This window comes from Diachasma alloeum, unplaced genomic scaffold, assembly GCF_001412515.2.
Source record: "Diachasma alloeum isolate Michigan unplaced genomic scaffold, Dall2.0 Dall_scaffold_00184, whole genome shotgun sequence".
NCBI lineage: Eukaryota > Metazoa > Arthropoda > Insecta > Hymenoptera > Braconidae > Diachasma > Diachasma alloeum.
Genome location: NW_021680350.1, coordinates 23,125 through 41,132, shown reverse-complemented (window position 1 = coordinate 41,132; position 18,008 = coordinate 23,125). Strand labels below are relative to the sequence as shown.

General features: G+C 37.4%; 1 protein-coding gene and 1 long non-coding RNA gene across 4 annotated transcripts in view; one reads left to right on the top strand and one right to left on the bottom strand.

Moving 5' to 3' along the window:
• LOC107047994 (UDP-glucuronosyltransferase 2B31) overlaps window positions 1-12,567 on the bottom strand; it is a 33,479-nt gene extending 20,912 nt beyond the window's left edge. For all 3 annotated transcript variants that reach the window (XM_015270941.1, XM_015270942.1, XM_015270940.1), the window contains exons 1-4: window positions 12,426-12,567; window positions 6,811-7,213; window positions 6,103-6,645; window positions 5,791-6,010 (exon numbers count right to left, since the gene is read on the bottom strand). In XM_015270941.1, the coding sequence (XP_015126427.1) occupies window positions 5,791-6,010; window positions 6,103-6,645; window positions 6,811-7,213; window positions 12,426-12,557 (1,298 nt within the window). In that variant the 5' untranslated portion in view covers window positions 12,558-12,567. The remainder of the gene's footprint in view (window positions 1-5,790; window positions 6,011-6,102; window positions 6,646-6,810; window positions 7,214-12,425) is intronic.
• A 2,491-nt stretch (window positions 12,568-15,058) lies between these two features.
• On the top strand, window positions 15,059-16,315 carry LOC107047986. The gene is made up of 2 exons (XR_001461656.2): window positions 15,059-15,183; window positions 15,317-16,315. It is a non-coding gene; the product is annotated as an uncharacterized LOC107047986 (long non-coding RNA).
• The last annotated feature ends 1,693 nt before the right edge of the window (window positions 16,316-18,008 follow it).

Genomic DNA, 18,008 nt, shown 5'->3' with positions numbered 1-18,008 from the left:
TTTTTTTTTGTTCTACAAAAGAAACTTAATTTATTATTACACTCAGTTTAAGAATTGCGAAATTAGCTAATTCTTTGGGTTTAGTACCACGTTGGCGAATGTGTTCTCTTGACAAACAATCGGACGACAATAAAAATCTGCAAAAACTTTCGATTTCTTGGACCACCCGGCCACTCTTTTGATTTCTTCAATATTAACGCCTTTTTTGGCTGCCTTGGAAGTCGAAGCATGTCTTGTGCTATGCGCAGTGAACCTTTCATCAATCCCTAATGATTTTAGTGAATTTCTTATCCACCGGCCGATTGTGTCTTTCGTGACCGCACGATGTGGTTTGTTAAAAGAGATTAGGAGTTTCGCCTCACCGTTTCTTAGGTTCTCTGTTTTATTTAAGTAATATTTTAGTGTTGCAGCCAGGCAGAGTTCTGGTTTATTTTTAAAGAAAGGTAGTCTTAGTGTTGGTTGTATGGCTCCGGTTTTAGAGGTTTTTATACGATCCGGGATTTTGATTTTGATATCCTCTGATTTCTCTGTTATGTTTGAAATTCTAATGACTGCCAGTGTTTGGACTCTGTGAGCAGTCCCTAACGCTAACAGGAGTGTTAATTTGTGTGATAAGGCTTTTAATGATAATGTTTCCGGGGGATACAACTTAGCTAAACCCTTCAGTACGGGGTCTACATCCCATGTCGAGTCGTACTTTGGGGCACTCGGCCTTTCTTTGGCCGCTCCTTTAATAAATCTTGCAATTAATGGATCTTTAGATAAATTTTCAACTGAAATAAGAGCTAGAGCTGCTCGAGCTGAATTAAGAGTTCCTTCTTTCGCCCCCGTTCAATCTAGATGATAAGAATTGCAATACTTTAACGTTGGTGACATCTAGGGGATCTTGTGATTTTTCGAGATTAAAATTCCACCAANGGCTAAACCCTCCAGTACTGGGTCTACATCCCATGCCGAGTCATACTTTGGGGCACTCGGCCTTTCTTTGGCCGCTCCTTTAATAAATCTTGCAATTAATGGATCTTTAGATAAATTTTCAACTGAAATAAGAGCTAGAGCTGCTCGAGCTGAATTAAGAGTTCCTTCTTTCGCCCCCGTTCAATCTAGATGATAAGAATTGCAATACTTTAACGTTGGTGACATCTAGGGGATCTTGTGATTTTTCGAGATTAAAATTCCACCAAAGTTTCAGGGTGGAATTGTATTGTCTCAGCGTCGATTTTTCTAGAGACGCGACTAGTACTTCGATGGCTTCTTCCGGCGAATTCCTTCTCAAAAACGCTTCGCGGATACACTCGCGGCAATCAGGGTAAGTTTTGCTGATAATGGGTGAGGCGACGAGCTGTAAACAGATATCAATAGTTTTGAATTAGGATAAACAACGAGCCAGTCGCTGTTAGATAAATTTTTAAACATTGGAAACCACATTTGACTTTTCCAGAGTGGGACAACCAGAATTCCCGATGCTTTGTCATTTTTTATTTTTTGTAAAACTTTTGGAATAATTGCGAATGGTGGAAATGCGTAGAAATGTAAATTTGACCAATTTATTTTAAATGCATTGGCCACTATAGCTCCAGGGTTTCTTCCCCACGAACAGTACATCTTGCATTTTGCATTCGCTCTTGAAGCAAACATCAATTTCTGTGGCTCCAAAAGTTTTTGTAATTAGACGAAATGCTTGATCTGACAATTCCCATTCGGTATCATTATTAACTATTCTGGACAATGTGTCTGCGTCTTTATTTTCTTTTGAAGCAATATATTCCGCAAATACCCATAAATTACGCGTTTCACACCAATCCCAGAGTTCTCTAGCTAGCTCGTGGAGTGATTCGACTTTGACTCCCCCAACTCTGTTGATGTAGGCAATTGCGGTTGTGTTATCCACTCTCAACAGGACTTCACAGTTCGAGAGGTTGCTGGCAAAGAGTTTCAAGGCCAGAAACGCCGCTTTTAATTCGAGGTGATTGATATCGAGGTTTTTCTCGTCTCGTCTCCAATTACCATGTATCCCTTCACCATTACAGAAAACACCCCAGCCTGTAAGAGAGGCGTCTGAGAAAATTTCGCGTTCGAAGTGAAATTTTCTTATAGCCCTCTCTGCTTTACCGATGGATCTCTTCCACCACTCTAGATCTGGTTTGACTATCTTGGGAATCACCATTTTACCTTCAAAGTCCATGTCATTCTTTCGGAGGGCTTTAATCTTTTGTTTTTCAAGGGTTTTGCAGTGCAGAAGACCGTATTCTACACCTGAGCAGCTAGAGATTAATGTACCTATCAATTGCGCGAACTCCTTAATTTTACAGGATTTTTTCCCCTCAAATGATTGAACTAGTGATAGAATATGGGATTTATTTTCCTCTGGTAATGTCACTGTCATCTTGTCGGAATTCAGGATGAAACCCAAATATTTTCAAACTGTACTAGGGGTTAATGATGATTTTTTCCAATTGATTATGAGCCTCAGTGACTGGAAGAATTTGCATGAAATTTCTAGATTGTTTAGACATAGTTCGGCTGACTCTCCGAGGCATAGAAGATCGTCCAAGTAAATAATCGATGAAAAACCTCGCTCTCGCAATCATCCTACGACTGGTTTCATTAGTTTTGTAAAAACAAAGGGGCTCGTTGATAATCCGAATGGTAAACAGGTAAATTCATATAATTGGCTATTGAAGCTGAAGCGTAAATATTTTCGGCTATTCTGGTGTATTGGTATTAGGAAATATGCATCTGCCAGGTCTATGGACCCCATAAACATGCCCTGACTTAATAATTTGCAAGCAGCTCTCAGATCTTCGAGTTTGAAATGCTCTGTTTTTATGAACAAATTTAATTTCTTGAGATTTAAAATAAATCTGCTTTTGCCCCCTGGCTTGGGGATTAAGAAATAGCTGGAAATGAACTCATTAGGACATGATTTACACGGTTCAATAGCGCCCAACTCCTGTAGCCGGGCTATTTCTTTTTGCAAAGCTTGAAATTCAGTGGAGGACCAGTTCTGAATGGGAATTACCTCTTGGTGAGGTACTTTTTCAAAAGAAATTGAGTACCCTTTGACATATTGTCGAACAATTTTGTCAGATGTGATTTTGTTCCATTCTTTTTTAAATGAATTTAATCTGCCTGCGAGCCTGGTTACCTGAGGGTTTGTGTTAGGCTCTGGGGTTAGGAGCGGTGTCTGGAGCGATGACTCTTGTTGCTGGGATGGGATGATTTCGGGTACGACGTTTGCTTCGATGATGCCTTCGATGTCGCCGACTTCTCCTATGGCTTGATTTTGTAGCTCGTCTGACTTGTCGGCTTCTGTGTTGTCGACGAGCTCCTCCAGTTTCCCTGATTTTGTTGAGACTTTTTAGCTGGTTGATTCATCATTTCCTTTCCCAGTTTAGCGTTTGTTCTGACTTGGCTGATTTTATCCGCTAATTTTTCTCCAAACAGAGCAGAATCTGGTTCACGTTTGTTGAGAGCATCTGCGAAGGGTTTCGCTAAACTTGGAAGGATACAGACTCTTCGAGCGGCTGACTGTAACCGATGCTGTCTGTCAACCATAAGTCTAGCTGCGTTCCAAACATTCCCCAGAATCTCTGCCGCTTTCTCTGGCTCTGATTTGAGTTTTATCAAAGCTGTAATCGCCGGGACAAGTGCTGATAAGGCTGTGCCGACCATGTTCTGCGTAATTGTGAAGTATTTATCTCTTTTCCGAGCACTTTCGCTCAACTCGAGCTCCTCGTTCAATATGGCAGCTTCCAGTGAAAAGTCTCCCTTCCTGGGATACTTTTTGATGAGATCTTCCTTTACTTCTTTTTTCATTGGGTTTTTGAGCCACAATTCCCAGCGTTTAGCGATGTCTGAGGGAACAGTTAGCTTTTCCTCACTTGGGAGAGGCTCTTCTCCCAAAATTTGCAGAAGTGACTCATCTAATTCGAGGTTATCTCCCCCGGCAGGTTGTTTTGTCTCTGTCGGCGTCACAACATCTGTTGACGAGGTCTCATTTGTGTGGGAGGTTTCAGCTGACTTATGAGTTGTTTTGTCAGAATTGTTTCCACTAGATACATCCTTCGATCCGCCCCGGATATTCGGTGTCTGTTGAACTCCCTGCTCTGCTCGGTGAATGATCGAAATCTGCAAAGCATAATTCCGTTAACATCGACCCTGTCTAACCTCTCGGATTAGCTCAACCGTGAAACTTCGACACACGTGTTGTCTCTCGTACAACCTCGGTCGAGTGGAATATTTTTTGGCTTGTCTCTCGTACAAGCTCTTTTGGTCATTGTTGGATGCTTGTCCGGGAAGAAATAGAAGAAATCATATCTTACCTTCATTGCAACTCAGAGTTGTTTCATTAACTCTGGCGTCGGAACGTTCGTCCAGCGCGTTTTGGGGTTGGGTTTTGAGGACATGTTCAAGGATGAGGTTTTCCAGTTTCTTGAACCTTTTTCTCAAACTCTCGTTCTCCTTGTCTCTGCTACGCGATCTCTTCTTACTTTTTCCCATGTTTATGCGGTGGTAATAAGTTTATTGACGCAAAAAACCGGAAAAGAATTACTCGTATGTGCGAATTGCTTGGCACAATAAAAACGAATGACGAAAGAGACCGTGGCGCAGCGCCAGTAGGCCGCCTAGCGCCAGATTCGAAAATTTTATATTGGTTTTCACTCTAAAACATGTGACTTGCAGGCGTAACTAACGTTACTACACTTCGTAATCTCGAAGGGCGAGATACGAAGTATAATTCAGTAATTAAATATAAATAGTTGATCTGGGGAAAGAAAATTTGAGTAAAATAAAAAGTTCAAAAATATCAAACTCTGAATATCTACCAGTAAATATCAGGATTGTAATCCCGAGAATAAGAATGAAATATAATTTAAAATCAAACGAATTTACCCGTAAGTAAAGTTCGATTATAATTATATGAAGTCTCGTTCGAAGGGATTACAACCCGCCCTAAGATGAATGTCTTCTCTACCCGCCCGAGGTGATATTTTTTTCCTTTTCATTTTCTTTGGCTCTAAAATTTATGAAAACGACAGGTCTATAGTGGCGCCACCAAGCCCTCATGGCGCACTTTTTTGAATTGCTCTCTAAACTTGTGGCTCGATCTGCATGATCAGCGGTACTACCAGTAAATATCAGTATTGTAATCCCTTCGAACGAGACTTCATATAATTACAATCGAACTTCACTTACAGGTTAAGTTCGTTTGATTTTAAATTTTTCAGACTTTGTTGCTTTGGCGAACTTTTCTGTTCTGGAGAAGGTAACAGAAAATTCTTGAGTGTTCATTACGTATTTTTGACGATCATTTTCCGTACTCGGATGTTATCTACTCATAGGGCAATATCGCAAGTAGGGAATACCAATGCTGGAAAAGTGGGCCAAGTGTAGCTCAATCCTTGGCTTGTATCATGCTTTAGCGCCCAAGCTTGATCGGAGGATCGGGTATCTTCGGGAATCAGGGCTTGAGTCTGAGGAGAAGGGCACGTATTTACCATCGGCATGCCTAACCTCGATAACCCTACCAGCGGTGCATCGGATTCATAAAATCGGAGGAATTCCTAGTATTTTTCAAACTATGTTCTTTCTCCTTTCAAGCAATAAGGGTGAAGTTAGCGAATATATAAATTGAAATAATAATGGCATTTACTCCAACGGAAAAAGACCCCTGATAGGGAATGAGAAATATGCTACACTAGTCAACCCTTAGCCATTGTTGGCTCATTCCTTACCTGCTATCCTATTAGGGTATATCAGTCCCATCTCGGTATATTTTTTACTCACTTTGGATTTGATATAACTTTATGAGCTTCATCTATAATCTCGTCTTTAGTCATCGTATACAAATTCAACGATTCGGCAATTCCTCTTTGTTTCCATGCTTCGACATTGAAATGTTGATCGACAAAAACTGGGATACCTAGAAGTGGTACACCACATTCAATTGCCTCTTCACTACTCTGCAGGCCTCCTTGATAAATGAATAATTTAATATTTGGGTGAGCTGTAAGAAAAGAATTGAAGGTAATACTCATATAAAAGATATCGGGAATAAGGAAGGTGTGCAAATGTATTTGAAAGAAATGTGATGTCAACCTAGCACTCCATGTTGCGGAATCCATTTCTGAATGAGTACATTGCTCGGTTTGTGTGGAAGAGAATCTCCATCGAATTTCCACACAATAAGATAAGGCATCTCAGAAAAAGCTCCGATGATTCTCTCCAAAATTGCCGGTTTCACCTGACTACTATTTATGGTCGATCCAAGGCTGAAATATATGAATCCCTGCTTAGCATCATCCAAGATAATTTTTAATTCTTGTGGTAGAGTCTTGTTCATCATTCCCATTCTAAATCCACCGATTTGCACAACATTGGGGTTCATTGGGCGAGGATAATGCAGGAGTGGATGTGTATTGAGGAACATAATGCTAATTCGAAGTCTGAGATCTTCAATCCGTGGAACATTATCACCAAAATGTTTTCTGAGAACTCCTTCTTGTAGCGATGATGATCCATAGTGGTAGCCATAATATTGATGGATTATGTGAAATAAATTATTAATTCTCTGCCAGAAATTCATTTTTCCAGCGTAAGCCAATGTGACGTCGGGAAAACATGCGGGGAGTGTAGGGATTCCTGTAGTATTATTAATTAATTTGAATAAAACCGGAAAATTCGGTTGTATAATGAACATCATCATTAATCCCTCAAGGAAAGCACTCATTTGATGCTAATCCGGGCTTGAGGGCTTAATGACAAAGCTCTAAGATGTTTCAGTTGTAAATTATTAATGTTATTTACCCATTTCAAAGTAGTGCGATGCGAATCCTGGTAATGAAGTAATGACAATCAAAGGTGCATCCAGTAAATCAGAAAGATAATAGAGTGAATCCATATAAAAAGACGCTATAATTATCAGATCAAAGTTTTTCGTCGAGTTTGGTGATATGTATCCCTTCATGTATAAATTTGACAGTACATCATCAGCTATTATTCGAGTTAATTCGTAAAACGTTCTGAAATGGTGCGAAAATCCTTGTTCTCCTTTTTCTACGTAGTTCAAGCGTGTACGAATGAGCGGGTAGAAATGATTTAACGAGTGTTCCGTATAATTGGGGATATTTGTATCCATTGGATTCGCTGTAAAGACAGTCAGTTCGTGTCCACGCTTAGCTAGGTCAACTGTTAATAGATGGTTAACCAACTAGAATAATTAAATAATCGAATTAACAAATCTTTTTTTCTGCAATAATGGGATTTGGACGAGAAATTTATTAAAGTAGCTCTACCCTTCGGCCGGGCTACGCTGTACTTTTGGATATTTTCAGTTTTTAAATTTTTCAACTAAATTGCATGGAAAAAATTTGAAAAAATTCATACCTAGTTAGTATTATCTAAATTAAATTTCGCAAAATATTGATATTTTTTCAAACATTTCCTTCTTGTAAATAAATAATAAAACTTGTTTGCAAAACGGTGGATTATTTTTTATGAGGTGTCAAATTTTTTTTTTATTTTTTCACATCTAATGAAAAAAAATTCAGATTTTAATCTTTGATTACAATGGAAATGTTGATTTTCACATAAGACACTGGGTTAAATCCTGATTTTCAAACATTTCTTCTTTGAAAAACCAAAACAATAATTAAATTGAGAAAAAAATTAGAATTTCGAATGTAATCGAGTTTTCTGCAATTTTTTTGCAGTTTTCAATCATTTTTGAATTTACCGTAAGGGTAGAGCTACTTTAATTCAGATTATCCATGAAAGAATGAATTTTATGGCGAAACCGAAAAAGACTATTACTATAGCTGACAGCATCTTTTGCAGAGGAAATATCCTCACCATCCCTTCTAAAAATATTCCATATCGGGATAATTGTAGTGTTTAGCGAAAATCTTTTCTACCGTTCATCAATCAATTCCAATTTTTTAATTCTCCTTCATGAGAGACGTTTGTACTACTATAACTCACTATATGTACAGAAAAGAAGGGATGGGTTAGCCCTCCCTTCTCCTCCGTACATATAGTGATTTATAGGTAGCAACTTTCACGAAAGAGAGTTAATCATGAAGAATGTATATGATAATTTGAAAAGTGTTAGTTGGTGTATTTGTCCCCAGGTAAATAATCTGGATTGATCGGTTTCTCAATCGCCATGCAATATCCCTGGTAGATGAAAAATGGACCAAGATTGGCCGAGGTGGCTCAATGATTTTTGGTGGTCGAATTAGTGCAATGAGAAAGGGCCTAGCGTAGGCCGATGATAGCCGGGTGTTGGCCAGCATTGGGCCATTCTTGGCCTGCCCTGGACCTTTTCTCAACCTCTGCCAGGGAGGGGAATAAAATATACTCGAATGAGGCAAAAATCAGGTTTAAAAAAACAGACATCAATCATACAAAGGCATATAGTCCAATATTCAATCATTATTGAGCAGACAAAGAGCTAGAGAAATAAATGATATACTAATGCAAACTTCAATCTTAAGAGTCGAATTCTTGTCAATGATCCGAAAGAGTTAAATATGAAACGAATCCCATGAGATTTAGCCCATGGTACGTGTTCAACGCAAAAAGGAAAATCATAACTAATATCGTCTAATTAACTCACGTTAACTAGTAAAATTCTCATCGTCAGGTGCAAAACCCCCAAAAAAACAGATTCGAGATCGTATGAAATAGAGCAATCGAATTTGTTAAGTGTATCCTAGCATGATTCCAACGTGGAATTCCCATAATTACACAAAGAAAGGAAATGGAACTCCACAATAATTCTCAGTTGCAATACCCCGAGACCTTCAAAATAATCAGATATTTTCCGAAAGCCGTCAACAAATGAACGTGTCAAGTTTTGCAGAAAAATTTTTAGCCTGCAAAACTTGATAGACTCTTACAATAAAAAAAAACTTAATACATTCAACCTTGAAGCTTGGGAAGGTTGAGGGAAATATCCGATGAATTTTGGAGGTCGATGGGACACTTCCCACCAAAATATCTGTCGAAAGAAGAGAGAATAATTCATAGGCTACTGTGGAATTATCAGTTTCATAATTTACCTGTAGCCCAGTGAATTATCAAAATAATACTGATGTGAAGGTATCACGTAATCCCGAATACTGCACTCTGATTGATTGAAATCAGAATTGAAGAAATTGTTTAAAAAATTCGGTGGTACAACTCCGAACAGCACGAAAACTGTACGGCAATACGCAAATCGAAACTCAAAATCTCATCTCAACTCCGGTTTAGGCGCAAAATTCTCCCCAGGGGGGAATCCCCCAAAGGCACTCTGTCCGAAGGCCATGCACTCCATGGTGAGTAGTCACCGACTCTCTGAACCCCCTAATTATCTCTCAATTTATACCTCAAAAGTGAAAAGAGGGCGAACATCTACCGTGCAAAGATAGAACGAGAGCGTTATATTTCCGCCGTGAAGATACGTAGTGGGGTCAGTCGATGCTACGTAGCAAATATCCAATGCTAAGCGCGTCGAAGCTAGTAAAGGGATACGTCAACCGGATCACCACAAGCGTATAATGCAATTGAAATTCAACAAACAAAAAAAGGAAACGGAGTAAATGGACGGTCATTATTAGCCCAGACAAAAGCCACCATAATTATCTATTGGGGGCCGCATTCTCATGGATCACCGGGGCGGAGATGCAAGATCCACTGAAATCTATAACTCGGCAGGATTTATAATACACCACAAAGACGAAAATTGATTTTCCGACATGCATAACGATTTTGGCAATTCACTCGGTTGCAACGGTCGGGATTGACTGTGTGATCTTAAACTGAAACCCAAAACCGAACCTGTCTCATCCCGATTATTCCATACACAGAACGCCTGTATTGTAGTTGAACTTACACATTTCCCATGAAGATTAACACTCCGTTGGTTGCACTATTGGCGCCGCACCGCACGTTGTCCGATTTTTTAAATTACACTGCAGTAAAGCCTCAGTAAAATTGGAAAAAATTAGACATCTCATTTTGAAATGCTTAGAAGCCCTATTAATGAAAACATCCGCCAAAAATATTGTACGTAGTTAGATTTTCCTATTTTTATTCCGAAACTCCGGGCCGTGTACTGTGTATAAGACGAATTTTCAGAAAACCATGGCAACTTTGACCTGAAATATATAATTAAGGGTAACACTGAACATAAAAAATCTCGCGGGGCTTCTTCAAGTACACGATCAAGATCACTCTCAATTTTCTTCATACGGAGAAAAATGTTCAGTAAAAATTACGGAACTCACAGTTCGTTCACCGATTACGGAGTCGACTCAGAAAATTTAAGTGACGGTATCGTAATTTTTTAGGAGATTCAGGTAAAAATTATGGAACGCTCTGGAAAAATTCTGTGATTTTAGGTAAAATTATGTGACAGTTTCGTAAAATTTCCTGCAACCATATTTTGCTCTGGAATTACGGAAAAGATGCGTAATTTTTATTGAATGTTTCTCACCGTGTAGATTTTTCGTAGATCTTTCAAATTTATCATTACGTCGATTTGTGCTGGTGCGGCGCAGTGCTTACAGGGCGACCAACGGAGTGTTAAATAAAAGGAGGAATTCACATCAATAATTGCGTAGCTCAATAATACCTTTGCCTAAACGACGAAAATCTCCAGCTCCCATAAAGTTAACTTTATCAAATTCCTAACAATTAACAGCTAAACACTACCCAGAGTAACGAGAAATTCTTATCGCGATCCTTATAATTCTCGTATCATGACTGTACACAATCCTCAGTATCCTCAATATACAAACGATTAACGATAAGTGATATGATAATTTCTCATCAAATATTGATTAAAATTAAGGCTCTAGATCTTTATCTGGCTCACACTTGATCTGAAGTTCTCGAGAGGCGATGGATCCCCTACGAAATTCTTAGAATTCCTTACAAAGAATTTATCCTCGAATTAAAATACCTATCCCTCATTGTAGACTAAAATATACCGGATTTAGGTATATTATATGGGTGATTCTCTACAAACTGTGATTTTTCACCTTGCACATTTTTCAAAACCTGAATATGTCTGCAGAGTAATTGTTTTATATTTCTATATGTCATAATGGTCCAGAAGTATAGTCCTAGCACCACTCTACTACACTTCCAAAGATTTAGAATAATAGAGTGTTACTGATTTTGTACTGCCACGGTAGTGACCAAACTTGACAAGTCTTTATATTTCAATCAAGAAATTTAATTTTTAGATAATAGAACAAGTTTATTGATTTATTTGATATCTTTCGAGTATTATATATTCATTTGCGAGGATCACTTTGGTTTTTTTTTTCAACAATCAATTCTGCCACAGTACATTTGTATTCAGCAGTCGTTGATGACCCACCTGGGGGTTACTCTGAGTTTGCCCCATTTAAACACCTAAAAGATTTTTCTAAATACCGTTGTGATGATACAATTTCACTCCCACACATTTATGTATGATATAGCACGGTTGTGACATCCTGTGTTAAAACCTAATCACACTTCGTGCCAGCTATGAATTCAAAGTTCTCTGAAGATGATGAGTTTCAGGCAATGGAATGTTACTTTTTTAATGAAAAAAATTAGCTAAGAAATTAGTCGACATGTAATAAAAATGAAACCACGGTAGTGACAGAATAATTTGTGACTTATGTTTTTCATCTCTCGAGTAGTCTTTCTTCGATGTGCACATGTGTCTAGTTAATTTTTACCAGTGTAAATACTGGGCCTTACCCCTTCTTTACAGACTTTTGGTGCGTGCGTCATGCACAAACGTCGGAAATGGCGTGACCACAGTAGACTTTAAATTTTTTTAAATAGTGCTATAATTGTGGGACACCCTTTTTGATCGTCCTGGTGTGAGTAAAACTGTTATTCCTCTGAAAATTGCTCATGAAAGTATACTTAGTCACATCCCCTTTATCTATGTTCAGCAAATTTTTTTTGAGCTGCTTATTTACTCGGTTTCATTGACAAAATCTCGAATTTTATAAAAAGGACATACCNTACCACGGTAGTGACATTTAGGCTGGTTTCAGCTCTCTAAAGCTAAGTAAACTGTCAGAGAATGGCATCTATTTTATAGAAACGGTGAAATGTTATAGTGTCTCCCGACATCCGAAGAAATTTGATTATTATTTCATCATTTTGAGATCGGAAAAGTTGAAGGACGAGAAAATAACAACTTGTAGATAATCACCCATATACTCGGGAGAATATCGAGAATAATATCAAGAATGAAATCTGCCCCATTTGGGTATATTTTTCCCGTGTTCCTATAGATAATATTTCATTATATAAATATCTCTTACTAATTCATCTCTTGATATTCAATTATATAAATTCATTATTTTCAAATTACGTTTCCTTGCCATATTTTGCTCCATCGGAACAAGAATCAATGAATTAATTACCTGATGGCTATGGGCTGGGAATGGAAAGATCGCCAAAATTCTGGCTGCATCCGTTTTCAATGTCAGGATAGAGGCACTAATAATAAAAATCGTTGTCAAGCACATTTTCAGACCAATTGATACCACACACATATTCACTCTGGTATTGTCGCGGGGAAATAATGCCGCAAAAAATAATACCGCCACAATGCGATAACTCATATCTTAGTTGAAAATATAAACAGCTCAACGCAATGGAATTAATCACGGTTATCACGGTATGAAAATTCCCAATTCTCAGAAAGGAAATAAGGATAGTAACTAAGGATAATAACGGAGTGAATGAAATAGTATCATGGGCATAGTAGGCAAGACTTTAACGATAAAATAAAGGACTTTGTCACTTTGTAAACACTACAATGGTCAATGGAACACTCTCCTATGTTGGACATGGTAATTATGAACATGTCCATGGGAAAGATTGTCAAATGGAAATGCTTGGCATGCTAAATGGTAACACTTATCAAGTTCCATTGATATTTTTGGTTTCAACAAAAAATACAGCTTTCACCACTATCACAGAGGAAAACAAGTAGGCGTTGGAGCCGCTCTGACAGAAGGCATGTGGGAGTTACTTTTTGCGTTATTAGTCTTTTCCTTTCGTTATTCCTACCAATTCCATTGGTAGTAAGCTTCCGAATGGATCTGTAGCAATTCCCTGTCCCTGTGACAGACATATAACCGCAACCACATTCTACAGTGTTTCTACAGGAAGATATTCAACCTTTTGATGAAATAGATTTATGGAAAAAGTTAAATATCTCTGAAACCGCTCGGGCGGTTGTGCCCATCAAAATACCAACTTTTAATATTATAGGAGCTATAATCATACAAAATTACAACTTCCTATCTCCATTTTTCCTCAACTCATCGTGCGTACAAGAATAAAAAGATAAAAAACGTTGTGTTCCATGTGCCCTCCCCTAAATTGTTCTAGATTTACTGAGCGGGGATGAGAAAAAATCCCATGAGAACGTCACTGACCGGTCATAGGACACGTCAGGGACGGTTATATGACAGGGACAACCATGACAATCTCTCGTCATGATAACCGAGGCCGATTGAAAATCAATCAGGTCAATACCAGTGTCAGACCTATTTCGATTTAAAACAACAGTGATAAGTTTATTGACGAAATGTCATTTCTCTCACCGGGAATGCTCAACCAGATGAGAGCAATGAATAAATATGATTTCAGATAACATTTATTTTCGATTGAAAATTTCACGCCCCGGCCAAGCCAAATGTTCACTTGATAGATATTTTTATAAAAATATTTGCATTTGTTTTTTATTTTGAAGGTATTACTAATTTTTTAAAAATAATTACAAAAGTGTTTGCTTCTTCCTCTCCATCTCACCATAACCCTAATTCAGAGCATTGTCCCCATGAAATTGATAGCATTTTCTGATATCACTCGAAGAAAAATCCATATTTAGTTTTCAAATTTAAGTATCCACGAACATTTCAGAGTAGTTTATCACAAATTTTTTTATAAATAGCAGTTCCCTTCGGCTTTCATACGAAAGTTATATAGAGGTCATGGAGGTCATATGAAGGCCATCGGAGGGTCATATAGAGGTTTCATGGGGGTTACATGAGGGGTACAAAGGTCATATGAAGATCACGATAGGATTATATAGATGTCAAGAGGAGTATGGAGATTATACGAAGATCAAATGGTATTACAATGCAGAAAGGTTACTAATGAACTATTGGAAAACCTGTAGAATTCATTTTGTTGTAACAAAACAAACATTGCGTGTCTCACGCATCAAGTGTCGTCGTCATTCATTGTATGTTGTTGGTTATTCTGTCAAAAGAAAACATTATACTGGTGTTAAAGTATGCGAAATAAAATGAACAATTTATTCGATTCCAGTAACGGATTATTAATAAATTCTTCCTCTTCGTCATCTGACCAATTATCACATTTCTAATTTATAAAGTTTTTATTAGTTAGAAATTATCCTTATTTATTTTTCATTATGATGTGTTGTACATCTTAACATAGGAAGCTTTACTATGTAACATATCGAGCTCTACTATGTAATATAGTAAACTCTAGTATGCAGCATAGTAAGCCTTACGATAATTCATAGTAGCCATTCCTATGGCCATAGTACTTACTAAACTTTAGGAATATTTACTATGGGCAAATTTTGACATAGGAATTTTTACAATTTGATTTTCTCCGCGTATGAAAGACAACAATAGAAATCAAACTCCCTTCTTTCAGTGACGAAAAATTGAACCTTCAAGAATACTTAATTCATAAACTTATCTCCCCGTAAATTGCCTCTTTTAGTTGTCACAATGATTCGTTTGAAAAATGAATAAAAATGTAAAAAAATAAAAAAATAGAGGACTGCAACTACTATTATCTTTTCATTATTATAATCACCTAATCTAAAAATGTATAACATGGTGATTTCTAATTATCATAATGAATACTTAACTGCAAAAATGAGTCGCAATTGTTCACGTGATCATCGATAAGACTCTCCACATTAAAGCATTAATTCATGTATTCAGTTCATGCCACAAAAACATCCGATTTATTTTACGGTCGACAGAGGTATAAAGTAAGGCAATAAAAAGGCACGAACACGAAAAAAAACTGGAAGAAGAGCAGTGGAATCGAGTGAAATTCAACGACCAATCTCATTATACCAAATTTTCTGAATTTGGCATTCAAACAAGCGTCTGTTTAAATATTGTAAACCCATTTTCCTTTGTATTTACCACTATTTTTTCCATCTGCTACTTAAATTAATTATGCAAATTTGGTATTCGCGTTTTGACGGGTCAGACACGTCATTTCATTTTATACATAGATATTTTTCTTACAGACATGAAAAGAGTTCAATTGCTGCTGGTGTCAAGGGGGGAGAAACGGGGCAGTATCGTTCCAGCTCGCAGGTGCCATCGACCAGGCACCAACGTAACCATTATCATTGGAGCATCGTTGGCTTAATTGGGCTACCTGGTGTGGTATACAACACACTGGACCCCAACCGTATTACTCTGTGTTTTCGTGCTCGCGAAATTTCACTCGTGCGCAACGACGCATAATTTCCAAACTGTGCGACGGTTATCGCTCGGTTGTGATACGCATCGCAAATCTCGAAAGGGTCATGATTGGGGGAAGGGGTTGGAGCAGTTAATTTGTGTATTTCCATGGGATCTTTCATGTTTGTTGGATTCAATTATTAATTATTGTTAATGATTACTGAATTGGAAATGAAAAAGAGCAATATTGTTCTTACCTTTCCGATAGAAAGGTTATGGTAATTACACTGAGAATCATTCCTCGATTTATCATCAAATGTTGACGTTTGAAGTTCTCCGTATTCTTCTTTATCCACTTTCACTAACATACCCACATGCATGTGTGTTCATATTTCCCATTCATAGTAGGGGTGACCGGAGCACAGCGGGGTGACCGGGGCATAGTGGGGTACATAAAAAAAGGCCAAAATGAAGAAATTCAAAGGGTTGACGAGAGGTCCATCAAGGATCAAAATGAAAAGTTGAAAACAGCTCGAAAAACTCGAATAATACTAAGGAACAATTTTTAAAAAATGGAAGAACTCTGGAAATTCTTTCAATTTTTTCAAATACCGGGGTGAGCCGCCATATTGATATTTTGATTAAAACCCTACCGATTTAAGAGTTTTTCTGTCGTTTTGTGGAGATTCGAAGGGGAAAAATAAAGAAAGAACATTTATAATTATTTTAAAGTGTTTGGACACTACCTTAATTGTAATACGTTGGCGACATGAGTTGATAATGTTGGAATATGGATAGTGATTGCTAAAAAAAATATAAGTATGATAGAAGCTCTGATACCCACCTCTTCGTCTTAGCTACCCCACTTTACCCCGGTCTCCCATATATAATTGACTGTTTCTGTTGCAGCTGCAATAATCCTTAAAGTTTTAAAGAAGAGAAAAAATTTGGAGTCTTCATTCATTCAATATTCACCAGCTTAAAATTCAAAAGATATTATTTTATTACGGTCGTTTATGACACGTAAAAGCTCCAAAAGTAACAAGGAACACTACGCAGGTGTCCCCCTCCGATTTCGATGAAACTTGAATATGTTATAGGGGACCCAAAATTAAGGGACACGTATTTTTTTTTAGCTGCCCATATTGGGTTTTAGAGGGTGAAAGTGCGCTCTGAAGTTGACCACCTCTCGGGGTCATTTTTCGATTGCACACATAAGGAAGCTTTTTGAACAACTCTTTCGCAGTGTATCATGAAGGTCACAAGGAATGATGAAAATGCGAATTAGAACCGTCTCCGGGGGGTGAAATATGGAGGGTAAACTACCCTTGTGAAAATTCATTTTTCTCATAGAAAAAAAACTTTGATGGAAATCCCATGGGATAAATTCCATTTAAAAAAGTAGAAAAAAATACAGAATACCTGTTTTGATTTTTTTTTATCGAAATTTAAAACTTAAAAAAATAAATTTTTCGTGAATTGTGAAAATTCAAACTTTTTCCTGTTAAAAACGAAGCTTACGGCTAATGATGAGGGAAACCATTGGGACAGGATCCAGGAATGATGTCGGGGAGGTTAACTACCCTTTGGGGGGGGGGAATTTTTTTTAACAAGGGGGAAAAAATATCGATGAGAATTTTACGAAACACATTTCGTTCGAAAGCATAAGACAATTCAAAGCATATCCTGCAATTCTTTTCCCCAAATTAAAATTGAAAGTAAAATACTTTTTTTAAAATTATATACAAGTCTTCGATTTTTTGGTACATAAAAAAGATGAGTAATGAGTCTCTGGAAGTAACACTTGGACGCTAAATAACCTTTCTGGGAGTTACTTTTAATTATATTAGTGAACAGAATTCATTTGAAACAGTAAAGAATAATAAGAAATATCGAAATTTGAACCCATGAAAATGTCCATTGCTAGTTATATATGAATTACAACTTTTTAATTATCCGTCTACTTGTATCACAGTACCATAGTCCGAACTAAATGGTAAGGATTGAATGAAGATCCGATATGGAAAGGAAACAATGATGGTAGTAATTCCCAAATGATGGGATTCAGAATATACATTGATATTATTATAGAAGCTCAGACCATTTATTCCTTCTAGTATTATATGCTCAAACAGCATACTTTCTGTTGGGATCAATCTACAGTATAGATAGTATTAGGGGACGTAATACGTACAAAAATGATATTCTTCAAAAAAATGCAGCAAACAAAATGACTTTTTGCACCATGAGCATCTGACTACTGCAATATTGGAACAGCCTTCAATATCACAGTGCGGATGAGATGATTGCCCGAATGCAAAATCGACAGGACTTTCGAATTCATCCGGTTTTTTAGAAATGTAACCACTCTAAAACCAAGCATAACGAAATAAATTTTGATACCTCGGTGGTGATAATTGATTATGGACTAAAGACTGTAACTTTATGATATTGTTCCGCAAATGTAAATTAATATCATAATCCATTAGGACGACACTATCCGAAAAATGACGAACATAATTCTTCCATATC